Source organism: Schistosoma haematobium, chromosome 3, assembly GCF_000699445.3.
Source record: "Schistosoma haematobium chromosome 3, whole genome shotgun sequence".
Classification (NCBI taxonomy): domain Eukaryota; kingdom Metazoa; phylum Platyhelminthes; class Trematoda; order Strigeidida; family Schistosomatidae; genus Schistosoma; species Schistosoma haematobium.
In genome coordinates, this window is record NC_067198.1 from 44,361,680 (window position 1) to 44,383,600 (window position 21,921).

Sequence of the window (21,921 nt, forward strand, 5' to 3'; positions counted from 1 at the left end):
GTTGAAGTTAGAAATTAACACCGTTGGATGCCGGCTAGCTCAGTGGTTTAGTGGTTAAGTGCTCGCGCGCGAAACCAGTAGGTCATGGGTTCGAATCTCGTAGGGGGCAAAGTCGTGGATGCGCACTGCTGAGGAGTCCCACAATAGGATGAAACGGCCGTTCAGTGCTTCCAGGTATTCCATTTTAATTGATAATACATATTTAAATTGTAAAGTTAAGTAAATGATTTCCACTTTGGACAGAAATTATATGTCAAGCATATGGAAGATATTAAATGTAAAAAACTGTATTTAAATAACCTTTTAATAGCTCTCAAATATCTGACTTTAATTTGGTCGTGTGATTATCATTATCGACTTGAACATATCGTCAATCCTTGTATATCATCATCGACTTAAATTGAGTTGGTGAATAGTGGAATTTGATAAGTTAAATACAAGAATGAAGTTTTGAACACATATATTTGGTACAGTGGCTGATCAGAACACACAATCAGAGAGATGGAGTGAAGGAAGCGAAAAGAAACAAATTAGAGAAGGAATGTCAGCCAACTCGGTTTAAGCAAGCGCGAATCGGTATTTATGGTCAAATCGAAGCAAGGTAAGGCAAAGGTGAAATGAGGCGAAGCAAATAATGTGATTTAGGAAGAATGAATAGATTGATTTGTCCAGAGGCTAGAATAACCTATGTGGCCTTGACATACCAGCCGCTACAACCTCACCGATTGAAATTTAAATAATTTCAGTGTTTTGTGCGGTGATTGATTCTACTGCCTATGAAGAAGTTCCGACCAAATTCGTGAATAAAACGTTAAAATTGTTTAGAATTGTGTTGTGAAGATCGTCCAAATACAATTCTTAAGTAATAACAGTATTAGAAGTTGCTATGTCAAAACAGTGTCATATTTTTCTATCTTTTTTTGCTTGATAACAGGAACTTGTTTCTGTGATAAACTAAACCCAAGGGATATGAGTTATTGAATAATACTTGTAGTTTAGCTTGATGCCGTATTTAATAATAGTAACTAATCGGTTTGGATTTTATGTTAGTTGCCATTTGTCACCAGGCTGTAGTTGGGATCTAGAAGGGAGTAGGTAATAGTATCTCCTAGGTGTATTAGAGCTCGATTAATGCAATATAAAATATTTATTGGAAAGTGATAAAAAAAATATTAAAAGTATTAGCTGAAGTCCTAAACATCAATCATAAAATTCAAACAAACAATATACATGAATTAAAATTCACACCATTGTACAAGTTAGTGGCTATCTGGATTCAATAGCTAAGTGGCTAACGAGATAGAGTTTCGAGTGAACAGTACTGAGTTCGAGTCCCGAGGTGAAAATCAACTCGGTTACAAGTTATATCCAGATGATGAGTTCAAAATAGAACGAAATGCGCCTCTTAAATTCCACTGGTAGCCCCTATTCATCTCTATGTAAAATGCTTATAACTTAATGGCAATATCGAGGCAATCTAAACAGTATAGACATATCCCAAAAGAGTCTGATCAAACCCAGTTGTAAATAACAATGAGAAGATTCAAATAAATAATAAATGTATATTAATAGTATTGTTTATATGTTATAAACTGCAAATAAATGAGACCAGGCTAACAACTTTACCTAAGACAAAGGAGAACTAATAGAATTAATGATAAAGAACTGTGGTTAAAGAATATACCGATTCCATGATGAATTAGAAAACGAGAAGACTTCCATAACAACTTTAAACAGTCCTAACAATTTTCCACAGGATAAATTGTTAAATCTTTTTTATTAACCTGTTATTTTGTCAATTTTAGATCGAACGATGTTGTTGACGGGCTCATCACTTTAGTAGTCCGAGCTTTGACTCCAGTAAGATCGTTTCTGATCGCTATTGAAATATACATGTTGCCAATAATCGTCGTGTATAATTATCGATTTAGATCGCGTTAGTGAATAACAGAATCAAATAAGTCAAATACGAGAATGGATTTCGAATATGTATATTTAATACAGTCATTGATCTGGGCAGATAATCAGCGGAACGAAGCGAAATGGCGAGCAGTGGAGAAGGTGTGTGAGCCAACTCCATTTGGTCAAGAGTTAATCAATATTTATAGTCACACAAAAATATGCTACAAGACGTGTGGTAAGTAGGATAAGATGTACACACACATACACACACGCTCATATAAAAACAGTCATGGTTGATAAGCGAATAATTAACAAAATCAAAGTGTAGCTTAAGGAAGAATGGTTAAATTGGTTTGTCCAGAAGTTAGAATAAGCTATATGGGCTTAACATAATGACGGACACTACATTTTATTTGTTCTTCTCCATTGATTTACAGTGTTGAATGTAACTATAATTGATTTATCAGTATGATAAACAATAATGATCATTTATAGTTCATTTTCCTCATTGTTCAATAGTTGATTATGTGTCGGACAAATATATGAATCTTGTTTAATCAGTTAAACATGACTGATTAACTTGAGATTTTTCTCTTCGTGAATGTTAGTTGGGTTTAAGAAATAAAAGCTCTTTTAATAGTTGGATTCATGAGACCACTATGGAAAATCTGGAAGCATTGGACAACTGTTTCGTCCTATTGTGAGACCTCTCAGCAGTGTGCATCTACAATCCCGCTCGCGAGATCCAAATCCAGGACCTTAGATCTCGAGCACAAACGCTTAACTGTGGGGCAACTTTGTAGATTAGTCGAAGTTAGACATTAACACCGTTGAATGCCAGTCAACTCAGTGGTCTAGAAGTTAAGCGTTTGCGCGCAAGAGCGATAGGTCCTGAATTCGATTCTCGCAGGATGGGATTGTGGATGTGCACTGCATAGTAGTAGTTCCATCCTCTTCTGATAAATCAGTTATGTAAAACGTTTTTCCTTCTTTAATTTCAATAAAATTTCTTACCAGAATGTGGAATTAATGTATCTTCTATAATATGTGCTACACCATTTGTAGCTGTTAAATCAGTTATTGTTATTTCATGTTTGTTATCAAATATTGTACGAACATAATGTTTCTCTTGACCAGTTGAATCTGTTTCACAAATAAATTCAAGTTTTTCACCTAATAATGATTGATAACTTTCTAATGAATGAATTAAATGTCCTGAACAATATTGATTTGATATAACATGATTAGCTGCAATCTGTTAAGAAAATGAAAAGGGAGAATTGATGTGAACAGAAATAAGAAGCATTGACATAATACGGAAGCTATTTTTCTGGACGATATTTCAATTAATTCAAAGCTTATAAAACAGTAACATTTATTCTTACCCCTAATCTATTCTACAGATCATAAGCTTTTGTTTAATGTATGATTCACTGCCATAGCTCTTTTTGTTCCAAAGCTATTGTAATTTAAACGTATTATTTTGTACTCTATTTTTCTACGCTAATCCCCAGTTTTGAACATAATTGTATTTCACAGATTAAAATCATGAGTCGATTGAAGCTAGATCACCATGGAAAACCTGGAGGCACTGGACGGCCTGGCGTTCTAGTGAGAAGCTATTACCAGTGGAGTTCAACCAGGTCTGTTGTGAGATATCAGCTCACTGAAGACAATGTTATACGGTGGCGCAACTTCGTGGATTGGTTGAAGTTAGACATTCACATCACTGGATGCCGGTTCAGTGGTCTAGTTGGTTAAGCGCTTGGAGCGAGACTGATAGACACTGGGTTCGAATCTCGCGGGATGTGGGGTCGTGGATGCGCACTGCTGACGAGTCCCATACTAGGACGAAACGGCCTTCCAGTGCTTCCGGGTTTTCCAAGGTGGTTCCGCTTCAATTGACTCATGATTTTAATCTGTGAAATTTCTAAAATCTCCACAAACCCCTTCTGATAATAATTGTATTTTCCTAATTATTGTACGTTGTGGTCGTGTTAGTCATCTATTTATTCATGTATCTTTTTACCCTGATCTGAAATCGGAAAATCGGGAACCAGATCGGAATTGAGGATAAATCGAGTAGTGTTCCAGTTGACTTGTTTTCTCTCACTCGCGTGCTTATCAGTCAATCAGGTGATTGAATAGTTTTCGTTTCTCTACACCACTTTGAACTCATGCGTACTAGCCTCAAGATTAAGCCGTTTAACCTATCGCGTCATGGTCTTAATCTAGATTAGACAAGTTGTCCTCAGCACCAAAAGTGCGTAGACAGATGAAGGACGTAACAAAAATGTTTTGCAAAACATTGACTAAAGTTAAGAAAAAGAAGTTATTTGATGAAAAAAAAGAAAATAATTATGTCATTAGTAAATTGTCTCTGGGTAAAGTTTCTATACTAATTACCATTTTAATAGTTGAATTCATGAGTTGATCTAAGTTAGCCCATCAATGAAAAACTGGAATCACAGGATGACTGTTTCATCTTAGTATGGGACTCCTCAGCAGTGTGTATCCATAACGTTCAGTCTCGTGCACGAACACTTAACCTTTAGACAACTGAGCTGACATCCAGAGGTGTTAATGTTTAACTTCAATTGATTAATGATTTTGAGCAAGCTTTCATCTATTGCATGAGGTGGATTAAAGATTATTCACTATTGTTTCACTTATTCATTGGAGAGTTCAAAATTGTTTGAACATTGGATTACAAATTTGTTTACTTCACAAATGAGTTCATCAGGAGTTTGCTTCAATTCGCAAAACTAAATAGACTAAATCACTTAAACGCTGGATAACTGTTTGAATGGGTCATCTATACGCGGAATCAGAGAGTACGTTTGGTTCACGGATGTCAGAAGTGAGTAATTTCTAATCACTTAGAAAATATACGTAACAAAACTTTCAAATATATTAGCATAACATACTGACAAGATAGTCGTAACATCAATCGTGAAGATGATCTATACCGCTGAATAACTACGGGATCTCAACTCGTTTAGCCAATCAGAAGACAGCAATAATTGATGAATTACTCAGTATGCTAAAACTAAGACTTAAGATATTTATTTTAGGATTTTTGAATTATGGTTGATCTCAGTTCGTAATAAAAATCGTAATCCTAACCTCTAATCTTATTATATTTTTCATGACTTAGAAGCAGTTTTCACGTTTAACATTGGATCAGTGATACAGCTCGGCTTTAACAAATTATCAATACAATCCCAACGAACTACAAATTTCGTGTAGAGTTTTAAATCTTAACCATCAATTTTAATAGTTGAGATCATGAGTCAATTAAAGCTAGACCATTACGGAAAATCTGGAAGCACTGGACGGTCGTTTCGCCCTACTGTGAGACTCCTCAGCAGTGCGCATCCATGATCCCGATCTATCAGTCTCGCATGCGAGAACTTAACCACTAGTCCAGTGAACTGGCCGGCATCCAACGGTGTTAATGTCTAACGTCAAATAATCCACGAAATCGCGCGGGACTGATGGGTCCTGGGTTCGAATCTCTCGGGGCAGGATCGTGGATGCATGAACTGATTGATGTTTGACCACCATTGAAAACCTTGAAGCACTGGACGATCGCTTCGTCAATTGTGGGACTCTTTATCAGTGCGCATCCACGATCCCGCCCGCGAGATTCGAACTCAGGGTTTTCAGTCTGTACATACTTCTAAAGAGTTACATACATTAAGGTAAACTAGAATAAAACTTACTTTTTGTAGTTGTTCACCTGAATACTTTTGACGTAATAATTCCCATGTCTTTTGACTTGGCACTATTACAGTATATCGTTGATTAGAGTTAATATTCTTCAAATCATTTTTAAATACTGCGGATAAATCTTTAGCAAATGCTTGAGTTTCTGGATGAGATTCCAATAAGCTAAGAATAGATGATCTGTCTAAGTTTCGTATATTCGTTAAAGGCTAAAAACGTTAAAAACAGGGAGTATATTCCATGTTAGTTATTAAATTCTTCAATTAGATAACTTTAAAAGGTTATGAATAGTCAACTAATTTCAGATGTTTAAAGTAATTAGTGAGAAGGTGTCCAGTGAAGCAACAGCCTCAACACGAGTAGGTTTCAACATACACAAACGGAAAAGCATGATTCTCCAATACAACATGGAATTCACCAATCGAATCACACTTGACGGAGAAGATTTCGAAGATGTAAAAACCTTTACATATTTGGGCAGCATCATTGATAAACACGGTGGATCCGATGCACATGTAAAGGTGAGGATCGACAAAGCGAAAGCAGTATATTTACAACTGAAGAAAATCTGGAACTCAAAACAAATGTCAACCAACACAAACGTCAGAATTTTCAATACAAATATCAACACAGTTCTACTATAAGGAGTGGAAACTTGGACAACTACGAAAGCCATCATCCAGAAGATACAAATGTTTATTAACAGTTGTCTACACAAAATACTTCGGATCTGTTGGTCAAACACTATTAGCAACAACCTACTATGGGAGAGAACAAACCAGAACCCAGTGGAGGAAGAAATCAGAAAGAAACGTTGGAAGTGGACAGGACACGCATTGAGGAAAGCACCCAACTGAGTCACAAGTCAAGCCCTCACATGGAATCCTCAAGGTCAAAGGAGAAGTGGAAGATCAAAGAAGACATTACGTTGAGAAATGGAGATAGACATGAGAAGAATGAACAGCAGTTGGATAGAACTAGAAAGGTAGGCGGAGGACAGAGTGTACTGGATAATGCTGGTCGGTGGGAGTAACAGGCGTAAATAATTAATTAAGATTATGAATTCTGAGAACCATAATAATCAATTGAAAAAAAGTATCTCTAACGTTCGCTATTTATATTAGAGAAACTGGCAACCGAGTTTACTGAAGTCGGACCCGTCAACAAAACGACTAGTAATCCTCTTTTACAATTCAGTGGAAATATATGATTACTGAAGTTTCTAAGCATAAAATGTGAATATCTTATACAGCTCAACCAAAGATAAATTTTAATGATTTGATAAATGTCTTGCAGTTGATATTTGTTTCAAAAGACTTGTCCCAAACTATTTATGGGAATCTTGATAATCCTATCAAAGTACAAATACTTTTTTGAATACTCAAAGACATTCAATATAAACTCTTTATCACTCAAAATTATCATCGAATTCACATCTTTCATTATATTATAAATAAGTCTTTGGCTGATACCTTATTAACCCTTAAAAAACTAAATGATGGATAGAATAAACAAATTGGAATAACACGAACGAACATTTCAAACTTCCCCGTATTATTAGAGATCAAACCAAATACATACTAACTTTTATAGGTAATACTGAATTTGAAGTATTGAAGTTGAATTGTATTGAAATGTAACTCTTTAAGTGGTGACTAGCATATACTAAATAACTGTTCATTTCAATTGGTCGGATATTGTTTCTATCGTTTCAGAGTAAATAAGTTATAACAAATCCATCGGTTGATAAATTTATTTTAATGAATGAGAGTGGATAAACTCAGTCAGTCAGTCAGTAACAACGTAGAACTTTGTACGTACGTACATCAGTTCAAGTTACCATACCACATTAGCACAGAGATACATTTGTCGATTCAAATCCTATAGTGGTAGAAGTAGTAAAAGTATAAACAATAATCAGAAAGATTAATGTTTGAAGATGTTATTCAAGGAGTATAATCCAATGCAGAAAAAAAGGGACATGATGAAGTCAGAAGATAAGAATTTGAGAGAACACAAAGAGTGGATGCACCTGTGCCATTGCAAATGATTTTGAGCCATGTCATTCAAGGTTTATAACCATCGATTGCAATCATCTCGCGGTCCCCAACCAGGTAATCTACACCTACCAACATGACTAAGTCCACTTGTCCGTGACTTCATGAATTTGTGCCATGTTTTGGTCTGGCCGCCCCCTGACTTTCTTTCAATCTAATCCTACACCATAAAACATCGGACGTCAGGGCAGTTGGTGGTTGAGAACACGTAACACATGTCCGAGTCATCTAAACTGATGCAGTTTCACTACTTCATCAATTGATTTGCCATCTTTATGTGAGTAATTACCACCCAGAAGGCTTACCTAGCAACTTACAAAAAACAGTGTCAGTTTATATGATAACCATTCATTTGGACTAATCTAATGTTTGAATCATCCTGTTTTCTATATAAATCGAATTACATTAAATAAGTAAACTTACATATCTAATTGTATGTATAATGCCAGAGTTACATTCCATATCTGCATCAACTAGTTCTACACAATCAACTGAAACAGTCTGAAATAAATAAAGACGAAACATTAAGCTTTGCTGAATGCTTATATTACTTAGTTACACTTGTTACTCCCAATGGAGCATATATATATATATACATATAATTGTTTGGATTATTGATAAAACTATGAGCAGAGGTACTTGTGAATTGAAGCAATATCGAAACAATCCGCAGAGGATGCACAAACACCATTACGAAGCTGACCAATTATAATCTTAAGCATCAATAGAAAGATTCAAACAACCAATACAAATGAATTGGTGTAACTGTTTGAATAAAAATTCTTAGTGATATTCTTTGTCCCTTGTTATATCTCGATGAGAATAATGAATGGTAACTGTTGGAATCTATTTCTGGGCTATTACTATACTTATATTTTTGTCGTATAATTGTTAAGTAACTAAACTATTCATATTCATTTCCCATTTATTATGAGTTTTATTTTGACCTATGAACTTTTATTATACGATTGCCATTCTTGAGTTATGCCATGTCTATCAATTACTACCTCCCCCATTCACAGCCACATTTGGATAATTCTTGTACAAATGTTGTTCCCTATTTTATTGGTACGATGTGGTCTGCTAGTTGGTATATAAACCCAGTATGTTTGAAATAAATGATTCATATCACAGTGACTGAGATTGGTGTTCTGGACTTAACAGGCTGGGCTAGGCAGGAAGCAAGACCGATAAGGACTCTAGACTGCTCGTACGTGTCTTATGCATCATTGGTCCGGTCGATAAATCACTGTTCTCTAATTGGTGGTATCATCACATAATACATTACCAGGGTACTCAGGCCACAAGCTATAACATCCCTATCATTCTTTCATAGTACAAAGAACTGCTGTGCATGACTTTTGATTATCTTCAACATCTCAAGTAAACTGACTTAAACAATGTACAACATACAGTTCACTTAATTCACTATGAACAACTCTGAATAGTACTGTTTTAATATATGCTATTGATTTATGGACTCATCAGTTAAATTAAAGACACATAACGTACTCTATAGTGATTTACGTTTACTATGCTATACAGCTTGTCATTATGATATCTTGATGCAACTATTTGTTCCATAATTTGCTCTTGACGTAGCGGGCTTCAGGATTAACACAGGTTCACCAACCTACTATCCCTAAAACTGAAAACTGAAAAAGTCAATCGAGTCATGTGGCTGTAAATCAGTCTACCTATTCAATTGTTTATCAGTCCTATCTTATAATACCTATTTAGTTGAGATTCAAGACTAGGTCCTTTGAACAAATTAATTTCATCCACGTTTTATTCTACCATTAACTGTTCTGGTAATTTACTGGTCTTTTAATCAAGGGTATTATTATTATTGTATTTATTCAATATTATATTTCTGGTACAATATATAATTCTCAGCACAAAGTATTTCAACAAGTTTCTGTTTTATATTTCTTCATCAATCCTGACGATATGTATTGAGTGGTCACCAGTTAGATGTCAGCAATCCATTTGATCGACATCTGAATAATGTAGATTCTTTTCGATATATACTATGAGCAACCATGATGTTTCTGATTGGACTTTTTAGTAACTTTTACAGTGAAAGGTGATAAACGTTATGTGACAAATAGGCATAATGATGTGTTAAAACAAACAAGAAAGTAGGAAAAGTGTTGAAATATTTGGATAATAGAAGTAAATAGTCCAGATATTCAAGCAGACCGCCACACCAGATAATGATGATCCCTTTTTTACTACAGCTTACATAAACATCACGAAGAATAAAACTATTGTATTCAATTTTAAGAACTGCAGTTTATTCATCATTCTAAAATCTGGTAAACAAACTTGTCAATGACTATTCAACTTATATATTTTTAGTATCAGAAGGGGTTTTGTGGAGACTGTAGTAATTTCAGTAGTTGAGATCATGAGTCAATTAAAGCTAGACCACCATGGAAAATTTTGAACCACTGGACGGTCATTTAGTACTATTATGTGATTCCTCAGCAGTGCGCATCCACGATTCTACCTCGCTAAATTCGGATCCAGGACCTGTCAGTCTTGCGCGCGAGTGCTTAACCACTAAACCATTGAGATGGTCGACATCCAACGGTGTTATTGTCTAACTTCAACTAATCCACGAAATTGAGCGACACATCCACCATTGTCATCAGTGAGTAACTATCTCCCACAATAGGACGAAACAGCCGTCCAGTGCTTCCAGGTTTTCCATGGTGGTCTAGCTTCAATTGACTCATGATCTCAACTATTAATATATATATATATATATATATATATATATATATATGTCAAAGGGTATAAAAGAAAACTGTTCCCTTTGTTTAAACTTACTCCATAGTGTTCTCGTGTTACATAAAGTTTTCTTTTAGGATCCAAAGTATTTAGTTGTAGTCCACTTTTTAAATCTTTCAAATAAAATCGACCTGGAACAATGTGTTCAGCAGAATTTGTAAAACTATGTAGAAAGAAAAAAGAAAATAATGAAGAAGTTTAGTGAAAAGTATATGCAAACATAATTTTTTAACTTGTTATTATGTTGTTGAATATTAAATAATAGGGAAATTGTTGATTTGACTTTTGTCCCATATTCAACTTATCAGTTAGATATAGTTATATATGAATGTTAGTGTTCAAATTGGAACTCAAATATTTATCACTTCGAAAAGCAACACATTATTCACTAAGCTATTGAGTAGGAACAATTACTAAATTTGTAATGAGTTGCTCCCAGATGCCCTGGTAAGGCCGAGAGTAGAGAGAGCCAGCTCTCCCTCTCCAAATAATCTCAAATGGCCACGTGCATACATCCATTGACAGAGAAATCCTACTCACTGCACTCTCATGACGGGGCTGTCGTTCACGAAATCGAGGGAACGAAAAGCGAATGTCCGGCGCCCTAACCGGCTTGGTGAACACGGAGGATCCACTTAGGGAGTTGGAAAACCCTGATTCGAAACCAATGGTGCACATCGGCTCGAGTATCCTGAGGGAACTAATGGCGTATGAACCCATCGTTGGTCACCGACTACCATGTGACTGCATCTCCTTATGTTTATCCACTGCCTTATGGATCAGAACATTAAGTTGAAGGCTTCGGGTGTGGCCCCCTAAGCAAATCAGCTGTTTCGGTTTGTGAACTCGAGTAGTCTCTCAATCCTCGCACAAATCGAACGATTTATGTGGCACATATCATATTGGCGCCCCCTTGTACCAATATCTATGTGTTCAAATAATAAATTATATATATTGCAGATTTTTATCTGACCATTGTAGGTTTTGTTTTTTCATCAAATTGTCAAGATATTGTTACCGATTTAGTTGAATGTCATTTGGTCCGTAAGATAGATTGTAACTGGCACGAAAGAAAATTATCCCAGCAGAATAGATTTGCATAGTGTTATAAAGTAATAACTAATTAGACAACAGCTAAATCTGATAGAACTAGTCAGTTTGATAGGAACACATTAAAAGTTCACTTTGATAGATTCGTTCTAATGCGTTTGGATAGTTAAAACACCCTATGATGTAATTGAATAAAAATAAAGAGAATTCAGCGAAGAAAGTTTTCTCTTCTCGACGAAATTATTTACTTAAGCTGTACATTCGTATTTATAGTTTATCTGGAAAATATATGTCTACAGAAAGATCGAAAAGATTCCGTCATAAATTGATTCGAAAATCTTATTATCAAATAAGGTTACGCAATAATTAAGGCGAAAGAGAAGAATACAAAGAGGGATCCGAGTCGAGTAGAGATAGGTATCTATCTCAGTACAATGTAAGATGGTCGTGCGATTTCGTGGATTGGTTGAGGTTAGACTTTATTACCGTTGAACGCCTGCTTGATGGTCTAGAGTTTAAGTGTTTGCGCGCCAGACTGCATTCGAAATCATAGTATCTTAAATATTGATTATTATCCAATGATTTTAACCACAGCACAAAGTGGTAGATTTTAACACGAAGTGACGGATAAAAACTGATATAAGAATACTACTCCAAATGCTTTTAGATAAGCTTTATTCAGTCAAACATGGTTTATAAATGGCCATTACTAACCAGCCTATATCATAACTCACTCCAAATTATTATTATTTATTTAAACATGTAAACATTGGTACAAAGGGGCGCCAAAATGATATGTGCCACATAAATCGTTCGATTTGTGCGAGGATTGAGAGACTACCCGAGTTCGCAAACCGAAACAGCTGATTTGCTTAGGGGGCCACACCCGAAGCCTTCAACTTAATGTTCTGATCCATAAGGCAGTGGATAAACATAAGGAGATGCAGTCACATGGTAGTCGGTGACCAACGATGGGTTCATACGCCATTAGTTCCCTCAGGATACTCGAGCCGATGTGCACCATTGGTTTCGAATCAGGGTTTTCCAACTCCCTAAGTGGATCCTCCGTGTTCACCAAGCCGGTTAGGGCGCCGGACATTCGCTTTTCGTTCCCTCGATTTCGTGAACGACAGCCCCGTCATGAGAGTGCAGTGAGTAGGATTTCTCTGTCAATGGATGTATGCACGTGGCCATTTGAGATTATTTGGAGAGGGAGAGCTGGCTCTCTCTACTCTCGGCTGTACTATGTCATCTTGGGGCATATATATATATGAAGAAAGTCAGCGAGTACCCATTGTTCAGTGTGATTTGTCATCAATATTATTTACTTGGATCATACACATTACCGTCTCATAATAATGCTGCACTGATGATAATGTGACTTTACTTGATATTCAAACGTTTACTAATCAAAACTCATGGTTAATCATAAGAAAATCCCTCCATATTGTTCTTTGACTAATTATAAGTCTTGGATGATAAATAACTATGATGTTTCATCTTCTCTTCTTCTTACGCTTATAGCGATTCATACTTACAAATGTATAAACAAAGTATAATATTGTATACATAATAAGGATATACTATTAACAATAAATATTACTCTTTATATTTTTCAGCATTTCTAGTACTTGGTGCAAATATTGTATATGGTTTATCGGGAGTTTTTGTATTGAACTGATTAAGTGATTTCATTTTATCTGCAAACGGAGATATATCAGCTGAAATTAAATTTAATAAAACAAACAAACAAGGTTACTCTAATGAAGTTAACAGCTACTGAAAAAAAAACAATGATAACAATGGGAAGATACAAGTAAGCAATATCAAGTGAATAAAACTTAACCACATTGAACGAGCAGATGGCTATCAGGACTCAGTAGTTAAGTGGATAACGCGAAAGCGTTTGAAGTGAACGATATAGAGTTCGAGTCACTGAGTGAATATCAACTCTGAGATGCAGGTACATCCAGCTGACGAATCTTAAATAGGATGAAATGCGCGTCAAACTGGATTCCACTGCTGGCCACTATTCACCTGTGCTTATAATGCTTGTAACTTCAGGCAATATCGTGGCAATCCGCACAGTATGCACATAGGTTAATAAGAAACTGATCAATAGCAGTCCTAAATAACAATGGGAAGATGCAAGTAAACAACTCCAAATGGAAACAGACAATATGTTTAGACAAATTAATCGTGTAACTTGTCCATGCTCTTTAGTGAGCAATAGGCATAGAATCCAAAGTAAGCATCCTATGAGAAGCAGTTCATTTCATTTAATATTTCAATATAGCAAATGACTGATATAATTATCCTCATCACCAATATGAAGCTTAAAAATGGGGATTATAGTAAATTTACCAAGATGTTTCGGAAATAATTAGTGACTTCAAGATTTCAGTTACATTCTAACTTGATTTAGGGCTTTCAGATGAATTTCTTTCAGTCATTTAACATCCGAAATATTACTCATTAGTTGCTAAGTTTTACTGTATTTATTGACTGAATAAAGAAAATCTTATAGTAGCTACTTGCTAGTTATCGTGATAACGTCATCAGTTTCAGCGAGATTCTAAATATATTTTGATAAGTCTTCTAGATTCGATTCCGAAGCACTTCTAGTAACTCCCAGGCTAAGTATACATAGTGAATTAAACACTAGAGAAAAGGCGCTAAATATGGAAGAAATGCTTTCGTCCAAAGGATTGTTTATGTACAGAAAATCTAGGTTATGTTGAGGATGTTAGATCCCCGGGAGTAACTTGATAAATACCTTATTTTTGCAATTCTGTTTTAAAAATATGAATTTCTTGTTTCCGCGCCAAATCATCCATTTTCGCCTTGATGTCGTATTCCCCATTTGGGAGGAATTTAAATACTGTTGATTAATTGTCTTTAGTACATTATTTTGTACCGTTTCCCAAGGACATTGTTATGCTATATATATATATATATATATATATATATATATATATATATATATATATACGCTTGCGTTGTGCTTATTGTTGTTGTTCGTGCTTCTGGTTGCTTCTGGAATATATATTTCCGTCTTTTGAACTTGAACTTCTCTCTCTAGTAAGTGGGGCTACGACGCGTCGGAATAGCTAACTTATTGATTATTGTATCAAAAAGTTTTCATTCCGTTCTCAGATAAGGTGAACACGTAATCTCTTCAAACATATCAGACATTTATAGTATTTTAGATAGCCTTGGGCTTCCAGAAATTTCTGGAACACTAGTAATCATATTAGCAGTATAAGTAATCATCCGATCAGAAACGTGACATATGATTTTCCACTTTCTAAAATGTTTCTGGCAAAATATCTCTTGAATGATGATTGGATAAAATGTTTCTCGGCATTTTCACAGTCTCTTTATTTGGCTTTTTTTCCGAGAAATTTCCTAGATCTTCTCAACATATAAAAATTAATTGAATACAAAAACATTTCCTATTCATTTGAACAACTTGAATATTTCATATATAAAGACTTACATTGATTCCCTATTAACTCCGTACACATTTCATAGGGTGAAAGTTGTAGAGCACATTCTCCTTTTTTAAAATCTTTAAATGTGTATGATAATTTCTCGATTTTTTCATAACCTGCACAACATTTATAATCAAATTCTCTAGGTAATAATAAATAAGAAAGTATAAACCATAATGTTAAATAGAAAGTTCTTTGTTTAGTTAAACGTAAATATTAGAAGGGGTTTTGTGGATATTATGTCAAATTTAATAGTTGAGATCATGAGTCAATTGAAGCTAGACTATCATGGAAAACCTGAAAGCATTGGACGGCTGTTTCGTCCCACTGTGAGACTTCTCAGCGGTGCTCATTCGTGATCCCGTCTCGCAAGCGCTTAACCATTAGACCACTGAGTCGGTCGGCATCCAACAGTGTTAGTGCCTAACTTCAACTAATCCATAAAATTGAGCGACAGATTAGTCGAAGTTAGACATTAACACCGTTGGATCCCGACCAGCTCAATGGTCTAGAGGTTAAACACTCGCGCGCGAGACTAACAGGTCCTGGGTTCGAATCTCCCAAACGGGATCGTGGATTCGTGCTGCTGATGAGTTACACAATAAGATTAAACGACCGTGCAGTGACTTTAGGTTTTCCATGGTGGTCTAATTTCAAATGATTCATGATCTCAACCGTTGAAATTACTATAATATCCACAAAAAACCCCTTAAGATACTGTTATGTTTGTTGCTAGTTGGCAGAAAATCTTGAACATTATTTAACCTCGTGTTTATTTAATTCAGTTATTTATTTATTATTTGAACAGGAAAGTAACATTAAACGGTGAAACATCAGAAATTCACTTTCTTACTCATTCTACTATGAACAAAGAGTAATTCTCTTCAGTTTCTACCCAATGCTCAATTTATTTCAAGTTATTGTATTAAACCTTGGTAATGAGATATTTGTGTATGATGTTATGTCGTTAAATAGTACAAAACGTGCATAATTAAGTTATTAAGTCAAAGTAACATGAATTATGAAACACCTATGATTATGGTGTATGAAAAATTTGATAACAAAAGAATTTCTTAATTTTAGAAATAGTAAAGTATAGTCAAAGATGACTAGTGGTTAGCAGTGGAATCCAAGACGCACGTTTCGTCCTTTTTGAGATTCGTCAGTTGGATGTACCTGCATCCCAGCGTTGATGCCCACACTTGGACACGAACCTAGTACTGTTCGCTTCAAGCGCCATAGCGTTATCCACTTAGCTACTGAGTACTGAGAGCCACTTACTTGTGCAATGGGGTGAAGTTTAAATTCACTTGGTATTATTTGCTTGTATCTTCTCATTGTTATTTACGGCTGCAATCGATCAGTCTCTTATTGACATATGTGCATTCTCTGCAAATTGCCTCGATATTCCAATAGTAAGATACAAGCGAACAATATCAAGTGAAGTAAAGTATAGCGTTTTAATTCTAGTTGTTCATAGAGTAATATATCAAATCATTAGTGAAGATCAGTTTGATGAATTCTGACTGTTGTGATCTATCATTATGAATGAATTGCATGAATAAATACAAATACTATTTTTTTGATTTAGAGGTAGCTGATTTAATGAAGTGTCCAATAGGGAAATTATTTCTTTTCTGAAATATCTGTTGCTTAGTTCAAGTCCTCTCAAAACAAACAATATCAAATCTAGAACCTTCAATACCAATGTCAAGACAGTTCTACTGTACGGAGCTGAAACATGCAGAACTACTACGACTATCATCATAAAGATACAGGTATATATAAATAATTGTTTACTCAAGACACTCAATATCCAATTGACTGGATACCATCAGCAACAATCTAGTGTGGTACAGAACTAAATAGTTTTCAAATGAAGAAGGAATTAGGAACAAATGATGGAGATGGATAGGATATACATTACGAAAATCACCAAACTGCGTCCTAAGGCAAGCGCTAACATGGAATTCTTAAGGCAAGAGGAAAATAGGAAGATTAAGGAACACACTGCATTGAGAATTGGGAACAGATATGAATAGGATGACTAGCAACCGGAAAGAACTGGAAAAGACTCTCCAGGCATGATTAAGTAGTTCAGGTCTTAATGAAATAATTACTCACTAAAACACAAGCTTATTCATGGAATATTATTAAGAGTAATTTTCTAACATATTGCAATACATAAGTAATTTTAGTTTCTGAGATTCTTATGTCTATTGACTCATGATTTCAATCTGTGAAATTTCTAAAATCTCCACATAACCCCTTCTGATAATAATCATCCGCTCACTAGTGACTGGCCTCAAGAGATACTCCTGGGGTTCTAGTGAGAAGCCATTACCAGTGGAGTTCAACCAGGTCTGTTGTGAGATAGGAACTCACTGAAGACAATGGTGTATGGTGGCGCAACTTCGTGGATTGGTTGAAGTTAGACATTAACACCACTGGATGCCGGCTCAGTGGTCTAGTTGGTTAAGCACCTTGCACGAGACTGATAGGTCTTGAGTTTGAGTCTCGCGGGGTGCGGAATCTTAGATGCGCACTACTGATGAGTCCCATGCTAGGGCGAAACGGCCGTCTAGTGCTTCCAGGTATTACATGGTGATCTAGCTTCAACTGACTCATGATTTCAATTTGTGAAATTTCTAAAATCTCCACAAACCCCTTCTGATATTTTGTTTAACGCAACTGGATAATATGTGTTGTAATTGAACTCATGGAACCATCTTTTTATTATAGCATCAAATAAAATAGAACAAAATAACAATTCCTTTCAGAACTTACAAATTTTTTCCACAACGTTGCATTGTGAATGGTGTACATGATGCAATGATTGAATGACCATCTGATAAACGCCAAAATGCACAATGATGATATCTGAATTAAAGCAAAAGATACTATATAGTATAAAGTCAATTGTTAGATGATCATATTGTACTTTGATAATAAGAATTCAATAGATCAAATTGAAATTTAACAGTTAATTTCATATGTCATTGATAACTTGCCTTTGAGATACATGTCTCCATGGTAATGTGTATACATACACTGACAATACACTATGATTCTAATTTTAACAAGGTGATTTGTTTAGAAATCCACGACCCCGCCCCCCGCGAGATTCGAACCCAGGATCTATCAGTCTTGCGCCAGGCGCTTAACCAACTAGACCACTGAGCCGGCCTCCAACGGTGTTAATGTCTAACTTCAACCCATACAAGGACGAAACGGCCGTCCAGTGCTTCTAAGTTTTCCATGGTGGTCTAGCTTCAATTGACTTATGAGTTCAACCAGTGAAATTTCTAAAAATCTCCACAAAACCCATCCTGAATTATTTAGAAGCTTAATTTTCATCATAATCTAATAGTTCAACATGAAGTCATTGAAAAACAAGATGTAGTACCTTTCTAATTTTACGCTGTTGAGCACTGAACATTAATGACACTGAGATCATTAGATGAACATGATCATTTATGATCCGTTAATTGTGATGGAATGATCATCATTTCCAAGTCCCATTACATTTAATCGTCAATTTGTGATCCCAATAACAATAATAATAATAATAATCTCACTTAACGTTATCTGCCTAAAGTTAGATAAGTGAATTAGGAAAACTGTTTCACACATTTTAGTGAAATGTACTAATAACTTGGGATGTAATTAATTGTTACCAATGTTATCGTTAAACTATCATATATTCTACACAGTTATTTAAATAAACATATATATGATTTTGCTTAAATGGTTTGAATCATTTTTTCTATTTAGCGTTGTTTTTGGCGAGTTAATTTTATACGGGATGGGGTCGCTAAACCCATGCTCAACCCTCCTCGTTTATCCGGGCTTCGGACCAACAGTAGCCTCAGGAGGGCTCCAGGTGGAATCTTCAAGGCCAAAGAAGAAGAGGAAAATCAAAGAACACATTACGCCAAGAAATGGAGACAGACATGAAAAGAATGAACAACAGTTGGATAGTACTTGAAAAGAAGTGACAGGACAGAGTATGCTGGAGAATGCTGGTCAGTGGCCTATGCTCCATTGGGAGTGACAGGCGTAAGTAAGTAAGTATGATTTTACTTATAATAGAAGAAAACTAATACTAAATGTCTTAAATTGTGAATCGCACAAAGCAAATGAAAACAAGATGAGTAGTTAGATTTACATAATTTAAACTTAATAGTACCTGACATTAAGTAACCAATAATTTGCACTGAAACATTGGAGCTAGACCACCATGGAAGGCATGAAAGCACTGGACAGCCGTTCCATCCTAGTATGGGACTTCTCAGCAGTGCGCATCCACGATCCCGCCTGGAGAGATTCGGACCCAAGACCTTCGATCTCGCGCGCGAACACTTAACCTTTAGACCATTGAGCTGGTATCCAATTATTAAACTAATACAATCTCTACAAAACCCCTTTCGGATTAGAATATTAGTCCCTTGTATAAGTCATTCAACACTCTTCAACACTTGATGAAGTTAAATGCAAGACTTCAAACTCAACACTTATATTATCTCAAAAGTCATTCATGTTAATATTAAAATAATAAATTATATGTTTACCTATGATATGTTAACCCTCATCAAATGACTAGGTATTTCTATGATTGGTGTACTCATTTTATTGATTTTATTCCCCCAGAGGATCACAAATCATTCTAATTCATACAGTCTAGAAATTATAAAGCATGATGGAATAGTATTTCGTGAAATTATTGAAATATTACTGAATTCTTAACGTACGTATCACTTTGATTAACATTTGCTGATGTAAAAACGAAGAGTTGATGAGGGAAAATCAGTTCTTTTTCTTGTTTTATGAAAGATTACACAGTGCCTTAGCAAAATATGAAAGTCATACATTAAATACATCATTTGAATATCTTCCTTAAGTTATCCTTTACATACTTTATCATTCTTTTAATCTTGTTGTTAAAATGATTGTTCCCTGTTTTCTTTCATATTCTCTTTATTTCAATCTTCTGCTGGTAAGCATTCTATCTCCTATTCCTGCTACTTACTACTTATATTCATCCATATAAGAGGTAAAACACCACATTTTCACCTTATTCATACTTTTAATTTTCTAATAATTACTAATCAGAACAAAATTCATTAAGTGGATTTATTCAAGATACTGATTTACATCATTGACCAGTCTTACCATGAACAAAATGATTTTTAAATTCACTTGATGTTATTTGCTTGCTTCTTTCCATTATTATTTCGGAATGCAATTGATCAGTCTCTTATTGACCTATGTGCATACTGTGCGGACTGCCTGAAGTCACAAGCATTATAAGCAAAGATGAATAGTGGTTAGCAGTGAAATCCACGATTTGTGTTTCATCCTACTTGAGACTCGTCAGCTGGATGTACCTGCATCTCAGAGTTGATGTTCACTCTGTGACTCGTACTCAGTACCGTTCGCTTCAAACGCTATAGCGTTATCCACTTAACTACTGAGTCCTGATAGCCATCTGATCGTTCAATGTGGTTAAGTTATATTCACTTGATATTGTTTACTTTTATCTTCTCATTGTTATTTAGCACTGAAACATTTAAGTGATGAATCTGAGATAGAACAAACCACTCATCCTGGATTCCATTGATAGCTACTAGACCATCTTTGCTTTAAAAAAAACTTATCTTTCCACTTTTAATATTCAATTACAATACAAATTTTTCAAAGAAATCATTATTGAACTTACCCTGCTTGATCTGGATTTGCATAATTCACTTTATCAGATATTTTACCAAATTTTATAGATTGTCCATTAACATTCATACTACTTAAATGATGGATAATACAAATAAATGAATAAATGAATAGAAATGAATTGAATGGAGTCATATTATGATTATGATTGTATATAACTGATAACGTTGAATTCACTGAGTTATATGTAGTGTGTGTATATATATACAAGTTACTGTCAATTGAATGATGCCAACTGGATAAAATGTATGGTGATTTAGTTATGCAAAATCGGATTGTTTTAATGAACAAATGAACATTGAATTTCAGTATATTTAATAATGTTGAATGAAAAACTATAAACAAAGGATGTTAATTGATGATTTATGGACATAATGTAGGATGAATAGTTTGTATTAACTGAATTCCTATAAAATTGAAAAAAAAATTTGTTTAAATTGAATATTATATAACTATATCCAGAAATAATATAATAATTTCAATAGGTTATAACTAACTTGATAGAGAAACTCTGGTAGATGTGGAATCTATCACATATATCGGAAGCATCATCGATGAACAAGGAGGTTCAGATGCACATGTAAAGTCGAGCATTGGCAAAGCAAAGCAAACGCCGTATTCCTACAATTGAACAACAATTGGAACTCATAACAAGTGTCTGTCAACCAATATCAAAGTCACAATCTTCAATACGAACGTCAAGACAGTCAGTTCTATTGTATGGAGTTGAAACTTGCAGAAATACTTCAACCATCATCAAACATGTACAAGTATTTATAAATAGTTGTCTACGCATGATACTCAACATCCATTGGCCGAATACAATCAACAACAGCCTACTGTGGGAGGACACGAACCAGCTTCCAGATGAAGAGGAAATTTTGCAAAAGAGGATGGAAATAGTTAGGACATACATTACGCAAATCACCAAACTGCATCACGAGGCAAGCCCTAACTTGAAATCCTGAAGGGAAGCAGACAGGCGGAAGGCCGAATAACACATTACATCGGGAAATAGAAGCAGATATGAAAAAGATGAATAACAACTGTAAAGGACTGGAAAAGATTGTCCAGGACAGGGTTTGATGGAAATTACTAGTAGGTGGCCTATGCTCCTTCACGAGGAGTAACAGGCGTAAGTAAGTAAGTAAAAACTCCTCGGTAAT

The 21,921-nt window shown here is 35.1% G+C and overlaps 1 protein-coding gene across 2 annotated transcripts in view; it reads right to left on the minus strand.

Moving 5' to 3' along the window:
* The window catches only part of MS3_00005855 (uncharacterized protein), a 38,161-nt gene extending 17,141 nt beyond the window's left edge, over nucleotides 1-21,020 (minus strand). For both annotated transcript variants that reach the window (XM_051213946.1, XM_051213945.1), the window contains exons 1-8: nucleotides 20,748-21,020; nucleotides 17,816-17,908; nucleotides 15,034-15,170; nucleotides 13,138-13,255; nucleotides 10,524-10,647; nucleotides 8,112-8,189; nucleotides 5,628-5,840; nucleotides 2,917-3,157 (exon numbers count right to left, since the gene is read on the minus strand). In XM_051213946.1, coding sequence (XP_051069967.1) covers nucleotides 2,917-3,157; nucleotides 5,628-5,840; nucleotides 8,112-8,189; nucleotides 10,524-10,647; nucleotides 13,138-13,255; nucleotides 15,034-15,170; nucleotides 17,816-17,908; nucleotides 20,748-20,890 — 1,147 coding nt within the window. In that variant the 5' untranslated portion in view covers nucleotides 20,891-21,020. The remainder of the gene's footprint in view (nucleotides 1-2,916; nucleotides 3,158-5,627; nucleotides 5,841-8,111; nucleotides 8,190-10,523; nucleotides 10,648-13,137; nucleotides 13,256-15,033; nucleotides 15,171-17,815; nucleotides 17,909-20,747) is intronic.
* Nucleotides 21,021-21,921: the final 901 nt, after the last annotated feature.